General features: G+C 35.5%; 1 protein-coding gene across 1 annotated transcript in view; it reads right to left on the bottom strand.

The window, feature by feature from the left end:
* Positions 1-6134: 6134 nt before the first annotated feature.
* PI15 (peptidase inhibitor 15) overlaps positions 6135-10424 on the bottom strand; it is a 30226-nt gene continuing 25936 nt past the window's right edge. Inside the window, exon 5 of the mRNA XM_006880476.1 lies at positions 6135-6432. Coding sequence (XP_006880538.1) covers positions 6297-6432 — 136 coding nt within the window. The 3' untranslated portion in view covers positions 6135-6296. The remainder of the gene's footprint in view (positions 6433-10424) is intronic.

Below are 10424 nucleotides of genomic sequence, written 5' to 3'. Positions count from 1 at the left end.
TTGAAATAGCAAGTGCTTTGTTACATACATATTTACTGTGGTGAAAATAAATTAATACATTATGTCCAATGCTGTCAGAACTTGATTCATTTTCCTTTTCCTCTTTCATGAAAAATTATATTTTATACTATAACCTGTCAATCTATCTGTCTATCTATCGGAGTTAAATGGAGAAAGGAGGAAAGGTGGTGGAAGTAGGGAAGTAATTTTTAAATAGACAAAAGTAAAAGTTGATTTTTCATGATGTGTTATTGTTCTGTGACATCGTGTCAGAGCTGACTCACAGCAGACCCTCCAGCAGGTTTTCAGGGGCTGTAAAACTTATGGGAGGTGACTGACCATTTTTCTTCAGTAGAGAAACTGGTGAATTCCAACTGTGTAACTTTGTTAGAGATATAGTAAAGATACACTCATCAGTGGCTTAGAAAAGTACTTCATTCTTTACCAAAATTACCATGTTACCTAATGCTGAATCTAGAAAGTTTGGGGGCCAAGAAACTGTTAGGCAATCCTAAAGGCACCTAATGAGAATCCACTAGCTTCTAAACAGTAAAAGGGTGGACAAGCTCCTCCCTTGTGACTTACTGCCTCTGTAAATCCTCTGGAGAGTTGGTTCTGAGTCAGTCCCAACTCCACACACAGCAACAATAATGCTGATTGTACTTTTAGGAAACCTTTGATTTAAACTTTGAAAAGTATGCATACTTTAAAACAAGCAATTTATTGTAATCATTTATTGAAAAAAAACAACATAACAGAGGTAAAAAAACTATGTTTATTATGGTTCATTGGGACAGAAGTTTACACAGGTTTGACATATGACATTTTAATATAACACTGAAGGCACCTTTCACTGTTACAGGATTAGGCAAAGAATAACATTTACCCAAATTTACCCAAATTACTGTTGTTGGTGATTTTTTTAAAAAAAAATCTAAATAATACAGTATCTTTCAAGATGACATAAATATTGTAAACATACTTTGGTTTCTTAAATACAGAATAGTTTCATATGTGCATCACAATTATTGCTAGTTCTCAAAATATTATGGTACCAAAATTTTATTTTTCAAATAATATAACACAAGATGTAATATGTAACTAAGCACCACTTTATTTCAGCAGTTTTAATTCTCATTAAAACTAAGAGGTTGCCAATACATGTAAACTGAACTGGGTATTTAACAGAACTATCCAATAATTTAGGTCCTCATTTTAAGGAGGGCCTAGATAATTTAATTCAATGTTGTTGTTTTTTTGAATCCTCAGGCCATAAAAAGAAATATTGTAGGTTTGGGGAGAGGTGAGATCGATAAGAAGGCCCATTTTTTTTGTTCATGTTTTGTATGTGATATTATTTATTTATTTTTTACAGAATCCCATTGCTTTAAAATAAGTCTGCAAATACAAATGTCCAAACCTGCTTCAGAGCTATTTGCCTGGTTGTGCTAGTGTAATAAAAAAAAAAAAACCCAAACAAAAACTCTGTTAAAAGAAGTTTATCACATCTGGTTAATTAAATATTTTAGCTGAAATTTTACTCAGAACAATGCTATAGATACAGGCCTTTTAAGTGTTTATATACATTTGTTTTTCTGGACTAAATGAATATAATTCCATCATTATATTAGTCATATGACCTTAATACTGATAAATTATAGCCCTTCATAAAAACGTAGGGAGATAACACTTTTTCTGTGAAAAATTATTCTACCAATGTATTTTCTGTATGTACTAACTCAAATAAAACAAAATATTACTTTTTAGAGTGAGATACAGTTATAATTTTGTTTTCTTACCATATGCTAAATATGACATAAGCCAGCTGGACAATATACTTTAGTAACATCTAGTCTAAAATTAAAAGGGAATTAAAGGTAAAACACCAAAATACATTAATTTAAGCTTCACAGAACAGAAAATGAGTGCAAGATGCACTAACTAATTTTAAAAATATGCCAATAGAGTTAAATATTTTAAAATGTTGTCATGTTTGGGGAGTAACATTAATGCTGAGTGACTTGTTTTTTAATTGAACGGAAATGATTTGCTCTGGAAGTAGCATGTTGTATTCGTATGATAACCACCAGAGGGAGCCAGTGTCTACACCACAATTAGAGTCACGCTACCCTAACTCAAGAACTCAGGTGACATTTTTTAAAAAGAAAATAAAACCGCACACAAAAAACATTGATAATTTCTAAAGAAATATATTTACACACTGTAGCACTTAAATAATGCTCAATGTTAGAGGAAAATATAGAACCCACTACCATGTTTTCAGTTAAAATTAATTTAACATAGAATTTTACTTAGAATTTCTGAATCGAGAATTGAATGGATAAATTTAAGTTTTAATAATGATAAAAGAGAGCATCAGTAAAGGAATTGACACTAACAGTTTATTTAGCACCATATATTTTAGCACCAAGTCAGATATTGATAGTTAGCACTCAATAAAAATATTAGTTGCAAATAAACCTAAAAAATGCAGCAAGGGCACGGTGAGTACAGTGTGTTTTCAGCACCATTACCAAAAAAATTATAAAACTTTCTAAGTTTTTGACTGACCTCTCCTAAGTCAATGTTAAACCATTACAAGTTTTTTAAAAGTCTTTTGAATGGTAGTTAAGAATGTTTTGATAAAGTAAAAAATTGAGTATCTTGCTCCAAACATACAATATTAACATGAAGGCAAAAGAAATAGAACATAAAAGCAAAAATAATGTTAGACATTGATAGAAATCTAATTTCACACTCTGATATGTAAAAGATTATTAAAGTACACACCCTGTGAAACAACGGAACCTCGAGAATGTTATTATGCAGGGAGAACACTGAGATTGAACTGTATGTATTGCTTCCTTTACAGGCTCATTCAAAGTAACTGTTGCATTTGTGTATTGATATGAGCTCAAAATACTTAAAACTGGCTGAGCATATGCATTGAATTTATTTATGTCTACACCAAAAGTTGAACTAACACAAATATCTCTGTTACTGATGTATGTCGTTGAGCCAAGATCAACTCACAGATACCCCATGTGAGAGTAAAGCTTTCCCAAGAGGTTCTCTAGGCTGTAATCTTTACAGAAACAGATGGAGGGGTGAAGCAGATCTCCCGAGGAGGGTGAAACAGCCAGCTGTTGTGCTAGCAGTCGAGTGCTTAATAGTAGTGTTACTACAACTGATTAAGAAAAATCTGTGTCTTAATTCAAATACTCTGAGTAAATGACACTGGTTAAAGTCATAATTTTTAATCTATTCCTGAAAAAAGTGCATGGATCTTTCAAAAACACTGTCCCCTTCATGACTGTGGTAGCCATCTTCTGATAGCCACAGCAGTGATTCTGCTTTCGTTCACCACTGGACAAATGCAAAAAAGATAGTTAAAATGGTAACGACTGCAATTGGTTCTGCCACATTTTAAAAACAAGTATATCTAGCACCATCTGGAACATCTAAGCCTTACCCATATAATTGTAACCATTTTATGAAGAAATCCATCAATTTAGTATGTAAAATAAAATTTCTAGGGATGTAGAGAACAGAACATGTACATTAAGACAGATTCCTCCTCCCCGCCCCCCCCCCCCGCCCCAACAGTTCTACTGACTGATTACAGTGTTCCGGTGGCTTAGTCCATAGGAAATTACATAACTAACCCAAAATTGTGCTTCTCTAGTGGTTTGAATCCACCGCTGCACCTAGGGAGAAAGATGGGCATTCTCCACCGTTGTGATTTACAGCCTTGGATGTGAGCTAGAAAGTCCACTAGCAGTTTAAACTCATTTGGCAGCAATGAAAAGAAAATGGGTAGTGAAGGAGGCCGCCTGGTGCAAGCATTAAACATTTAGTGATTAAATAAAAGGTTATGACTTAAACACATCCAGGTGCTCCTCAGGAGAAACACTTGGCAATCTGATTGTGTAAAAATGACAGCCTACAAAACCTTATGAGTGGTTTTACTTTGTCACATGAGGGTCACTATAAGCTGGAGTCGAATTGCTGGCACCAAACAATAAGGGGTAGTGTGGGGAAAAAAATCTATACTGTAGGCAGGATCATGGTACAGAAAGGAAGACCTTTCAAATAACCTTGATGTTGACTATTTCAAAGCCCTGGTAGCCTGATGATAAGTAGTTGTGCTGCCATATCAAAGGCAGGCACTCTGTATGTGCCAGTTGCTCCCTGGGAGAATAGGCAGCAATCTCCTGTGTGATTTGCAGCCTCTGAAAATCTACTGAAGGTTCAGCTGTGAGTTGGTTCCAACTCAAGAATACATAACAACAACTTAGAAAATACTTTATACCTGCCACCTTTGCACATTACAATGAGAAATCGCTGTCCTAGCACCATTATTGAATGCCGTGAAAAACATCACATTTTGTGTTGATCCTTGTATACTATCATTTGCTTTTAGGGAGTTCTGGTGGTGTAGTCTATATGGAGTTGGAGCTGCAAACTCAAACACCATGATTCTCTGGCATTTCAAATCCACCTGCAACTCCATGGAAGGAAGAAGTCTTTAGATATACAATGAAGGGTCAGTTATGAGTCAATTTTGACTCAACCAGTGAGAGATTTACTTTAGCCTGAAAATTAAACACTTCACATAGCAATTTTGAATCACTTTTAAAGGTACAGACGGAATTAAAAAAATACACCTGTCAGTTTTCATCTGGCTTTTAAAATGATAAATATATAGTTCTACTTTAATCTAAGAGAGTTCTGGTGGCCTAGTGGTAAGGAGCTACACTGCCAACTTGAACATATGTGGTTCAAATCCTCCAAGTGCTCCATGAAGGAAAGGTATACTTTCCTCTCTTGTAATCTAATGTCTCTGAGAACCTGCTGGAGGGTCAACTATAGGTCAGTCTGACTCAAGAGTACTCAACAACATCTCTAATCTACGCCCAAATATTTATTTGGATTTTTTTTATACATTCAAAGCTTTGTACCTAAGACATTTTTATCTTCTTTATTGAAAGTGCTAGCCTTGTTCTAACCAGTAAAAACAAACCAATGAAGCACAAACTCATTACTGTCAAAATAGAACTGATTCATAGCTCACCCTCCATTGGGTTTCTGAGGTTATAAATAACATGTGAGAAGAATGTCCACCATTCTGCCTTGGAGCTGCTGAAAACTGTTATTTAAAGTACTTGGACCGAGGATCAACTGCTGCCTTCAGTGATGCCCATAGAAATAAAATGTGACAATGGGTCCTTAGGAAAGCATCTGAAAAGGGATATTTTAAGATCATAATTGCCTATGTTGTTCACACAGTATCTTTTGTGCAACTTTCAAAGATACAGCTTGGCAAACAGATTTTCGTCAAATAAAGACAAGACAACCAACAAAGGCCCTCAGCATCACTATGCTCGTTACTGGCATCTTTCACTTTCTATTAGGCCTCAAGATGTCTTTGACCCTCAAGTAAGCTCCACTGAAGCTCTTAAAGTGTGTGTGTGTGTGTGTGAGATTAACTTTCTGGGTGGTTTTTTTTTTAATCTTTGTAAAAAAATAAATAAAATAACAATTTTACAGCAAATCTCTGGGTTACACTAATTTTCTAAAGACTCTCCTCAACTTGTGGGGAAGAAGCATATTCCACCTGTGCATTATCTTTACTGCCAGAAGACTTTTTTTTCAATCTAAGCAGTCAACACATGATTACTAAATTTTTAAAAAAATGACTAAGGAAAGTCACAATTGAAATACCTAAACAAGTTGCACATACCTTTTGCTGTACCTAAATAAACTATTTTCAAAATGCTTGGTTGCTTAATTTAATTATTATTTGCAGATGTTTCTGAGTGCTGTTTTACAAATTATCATACTGCATATATTATAGAAATAGTTGCTGAGAATAGCTACAACCTCATACGTATTTTATATACTTTAAAAAATGTTTGCCTTGAAATAATCATTAAATCATATTATTATAGGTGTGTTGCATCATACATTATGTGTGTGCATGTGGTCCACATTGCAGGTTATATTTTAGGAAAATAATAACCTAGTTTCCTTGGAAAGTCAGTATGGTATAGCATTCATTAACTATAACATCACCACATACACAATATTTTAGGTTTACAAATCAGAAATAGAAACCACATTTTGTTTACCTTAAAAAATTTAACAAACATACCAAACAAACATTAATTTATACAAATGAATAACAAAAGTAAAATAAGATTATTATAAAATATGTATAAAATGTGCAAAATTCAATATACATATACGACTATGATTCCCAGAAATCATTATAGTTCCTGGAGGAAAAGATAAGCTTATTTAAACCAGTATAAGTAGTTTGACGTTACTCCTGGAAAACAAAGATTGTCAGTGCAAGATCCTCCGTAACTTGGAGGACAAGCTGAACATGGTACCCCTACTTTATAGGGCGCTTCTCCAATCCAATTTCCCCTAGAAAAAGAACAACAAAAAAAATGAGAATTATCAGTATTCCTTCCTCGTTAAAACAAAAATTTTAAAGATTAGACCATTCTTAAACATGTTTTTGTTATGTGATAATCTTTTGAGAAGTCTGTAGCTTTAGAAAGGAACTAAAATTGTACTCATGTTTTAAAAATACTGTGTCTGTCTTACTGTTTTGATACTTTTCCTCTAAGTTAATATTATCATACTTTAATATGTGGTGCCTGTGACATTCTAAGTTACCTGATGCCAGATTCAGTGTTCATTCTTCTCATCTAATCTGTTCCTTTCTATAGTGGTCCTCTAGAAAGGAGTAAAAGAAAGAAATAAGGGAGTAGGGGATGAGGAAAGGAGTAACACTGAACCAGATATCATCTAGATAATTCTGACTTGTGGCACTCTCAAGCATGTCAGAACAGAGAACTATGCTTCATAGAGCTTAACTATATAGCACAGAGACCACAGCCACACAGACATCTAAGATCTTATTCTGACGTTGCTAAAAATTATTCAATATTTTCAGGTTTAGAAAAGATGGTATAAGTAAAAAGCTGTGATACATGAACATTATTTGTTTCTAAAGTACTTTTAATTTCCAATCTTCCATAAAATAGAACTCTAAGAAAAACTCCATTCCCACAAAAGAGAATAATGGCTGAGAATAATGAAGTCACATCCAAACCTTCCAAGTGTATATGTAAAATCTTACAGCTATTAATCTGTCTTTTACATTTTATGCTATTAGTTTTGATAAGCTGAACACTGTCAATATTTTCATCATCAAGCAGAAGAATTAAAAACAGCAACTGTAGCCACTTTGTCATTTCACTCTTTTAATGATAAAGCACAATGTGATGATTACTAGCAGAAGTACTAAGACATAGTATTGTAAGAGAAATTAAATGGTGGAGGGAAAAAAACCCAAGTATTAAAGGAGAAAAAGTCAGAGTGGAAGACAACACACCAGGAGACTAAAGAAGTTCAGGTCTGAGGAAATTGTTCCTGGTCTTTAAGTCATAAATAAAGCCAGTGACTAATAAAAAATATAAGAAATATGAAAGTAATCATATAATTAACTAGCTATTAAATTATAATTAATTAGCTATTAAATCCAAGCTTTGAGGACTCTCCTTAATGGGGTCGCTATGAGTTGCCTGCGACTCGTCGGCCCTTAACAACAACAACAACAATATTAAATTATTAAATGCATAGTAAATTAATATTAAAATAACTAAAGCCCATTGGAGGGCGGAGTGGCATCCACTTCCATAATAACTTGCCTCCAGAAACCCTATGAACCTGGAGAAAGGATGAAAGGCACCCAAGCGTCAAGGACTTTCCTTCACAGGGTCGCTATGAGTCGCCTGTGACTCAATGGCACTTAACAACAACAAAGCCCATTAAAAATTTTAATTTATATCTATAATATGAAAAAAAAACCCTAAATCCACACATACTTAACTATTTATATCACAGCATAAGTTTCCAGGATCAAAATCAGGAAAAGAGTGTGTCAGGGATGCATCCTGTCTCCATACATTTTTATGCAGAACAGATCATTCATGGGGCTGGGCTTTATGAGGATGAATGTAGGGCCAGGATTGAAGGAAAAGTCATCAACAACCTACATTGTGCAGATAACACAACCTTGCTGGCTAAACTGGAGGGCCTGAAGTGTTTGCTGCAGAAGGTCAAGGACTGTAGTCTTCAATACGAATTGAAGCTCAACATCAAGAAGACAAACATTCTCACCACTGATCCAATTGGCAGCACCATGATAGATGAAGAAGAGATTGAGGTTGTTATCAGTTACAGCTTGCTCTGCTCCACAATAAGCACTCTTGGTCCAGCAGTCAGGAATATAAAAAACAAATTGCACTGGGAAAATCTGCTGTCAGGGACCTCTCCAGAGTACTGAAAAGCAATGATGTCAACTAGACACTAAGGTGAGCCTGATCCAAGTTATGGTCTTCATAATTACTTGCTATGCATCTGAGAGCTAGACAATGACTAAGGATGACGGAAGAATAAAGCCCTTCGAATTGTGTTGCTGGAGAAGAGTCTTGAACATACCATGGACTGCCAAGAAAACAAGTAGGTCTGTCTTGGAGAGAGAGAAACTAAGTCTCTCCTTGGATGCTAGGATTTTTAAGCTCTGTCTCACATACTTTGGGCACGTGGCCAGAAGAGACCAGGACCAGTCCTTGGAGAAAGACATCGTTCTTGGAAGGGTGGATGGACAGTACAGGAGAGGAAGACCCTGGATGAGATGGATTGTTACAGTAACTGGGGCAATGAAGGTTGGTGTGTCAGAATGAACGAGACTGGCTCAGGACAGGGCAGCCTTCAGAGCTGCTGTACATAGGGTCACTTTGATTTGCATGCAGCTTGACAGCACATAACAACAATATACTTTGCCCTCAAAAAACTCTTACGGCATACTAGATAAGGAGTTGTGCTGCTAACCCAGGGGTAAGTGGTTCAAATCCACTAGCAGCTTCAAGGGAGAAAAATGGGCTTTCTCTTCCCAAGCATTTACAATGTTGGAAAACCTACTGGAGGATTGAATTAATCCTGACTCGACCACAATGAACAACAACATATTCTGTCATCAGTATAATTTTTCCTTGAACATTGCATTCTTAATCAAGAACTTTGCAGGACATTTCTTTTGAATGTCAATCACTCTTTTAATCTTCTCCCATTCGGCTCTTCTTTTCTTACTTGTCGTGTGGCCTTAGAGTTGAAACTGACTCATAGCTGACCCTCCAGCAAGTTTTCAGAGGCAGTAAATCATACAGAAAGAAATTGCCTATCCTCGTCTCTCATGGAACAATTGGTGGATTTGAATCACAAGTCTTTGGTATGGAAGCTCAGCTCCTTACCACTAGGCAACAAGAGCTTCCTTATATTACATGCCTTTAGATATATCAAGCGTTTTCACTAAATAGATGATAATTATGTTGTTGTTGAGTACTACTGAGTCAGAACCGACCCATAGCAGTTTTTAGAGGCAGTGAATCACTTGGACAGTGGTTGCTCATCCTTCTCAGGAGATGCAATAAATCAATAAACTGATTAAATTCTGTTGTTCTTTCCCCCTTGCTTTTTATTTTCTTATATACAGTGGAGTGCTAAGAGAACAAACAGGTTCGCTCTGAAGAGGGTAAGACCAGGTTGCTCCTTGGAGGCAAGGGTTCTGAAGCTTCAAACATACTTTGGGCATGCTGCAAGGAGGGACCAGTCCTTGGAGAGGGACAACATGCTTGGAAGGGTGAAGGGACAGAACAGGAGAGAAAGACCCTTGATGAGATGGACTGATTCAGTGACTGGGGAAATGGGGTTAGGTGTGTCAGAGACAATAAGGTTGACTCAGGATAGAGCGGGGTTCAGAATTGTTGTACACAGGGTTGCTATGAGTTGCAGGCGAGGTGACGGCACATAATAACAACAACAAATTGTAAACACAGAACAATCAGGCAAATTTCATATTTTCTAACTTTGTAAAAGTACTGCCACTGGCATCCTACCACATGAGTGAGTAATGTAGTTATTTGTGAAGCAGTTTATCATTCCCTCCCCATGCTAGAATAAACTGGAGAAACTCTTTGCTTTGGAAGACACCAAATGTATCATAAATCCTTTGCACATTTTTAGTATTTATTCCAAATGGAAATATTAGAACATTTTATCATCTGAAGAGTTATTGTTATCATGAAGGCATTTTTAAATGTTGACAAATGTTTATCTCTAGTTTATAAAGAATGTTCATAAGCATGTCCATATTTGATAATCTCTGATAATTTTTCTTTTGGGCACATCATGTGATGGAATTTCTGTGTAATTTTATTTTAAGGATACTTAAATCATGGTAAAGCTTTAATTAAAAAATATCAAAGCATTTAAATAGTCCCATCCGATGATGTCATTTTAGCTACTTAATTATTAAAATTATGATTTTTCATATTTTAGGTTTAATG

Source organism: Elephantulus edwardii, unplaced genomic scaffold (assembly GCF_000299155.1).
Source record: "Elephantulus edwardii isolate Elephantulus edwardi_28Jun2011 unplaced genomic scaffold, EleEdw1.0 scaffold00008, whole genome shotgun sequence".
Lineage (NCBI taxonomy): Eukaryota > Metazoa > Chordata > Mammalia > Macroscelidea > Macroscelididae > Elephantulus > Elephantulus edwardii.
This window is presented reverse-complemented; position numbering and strand designations above follow the sequence as displayed.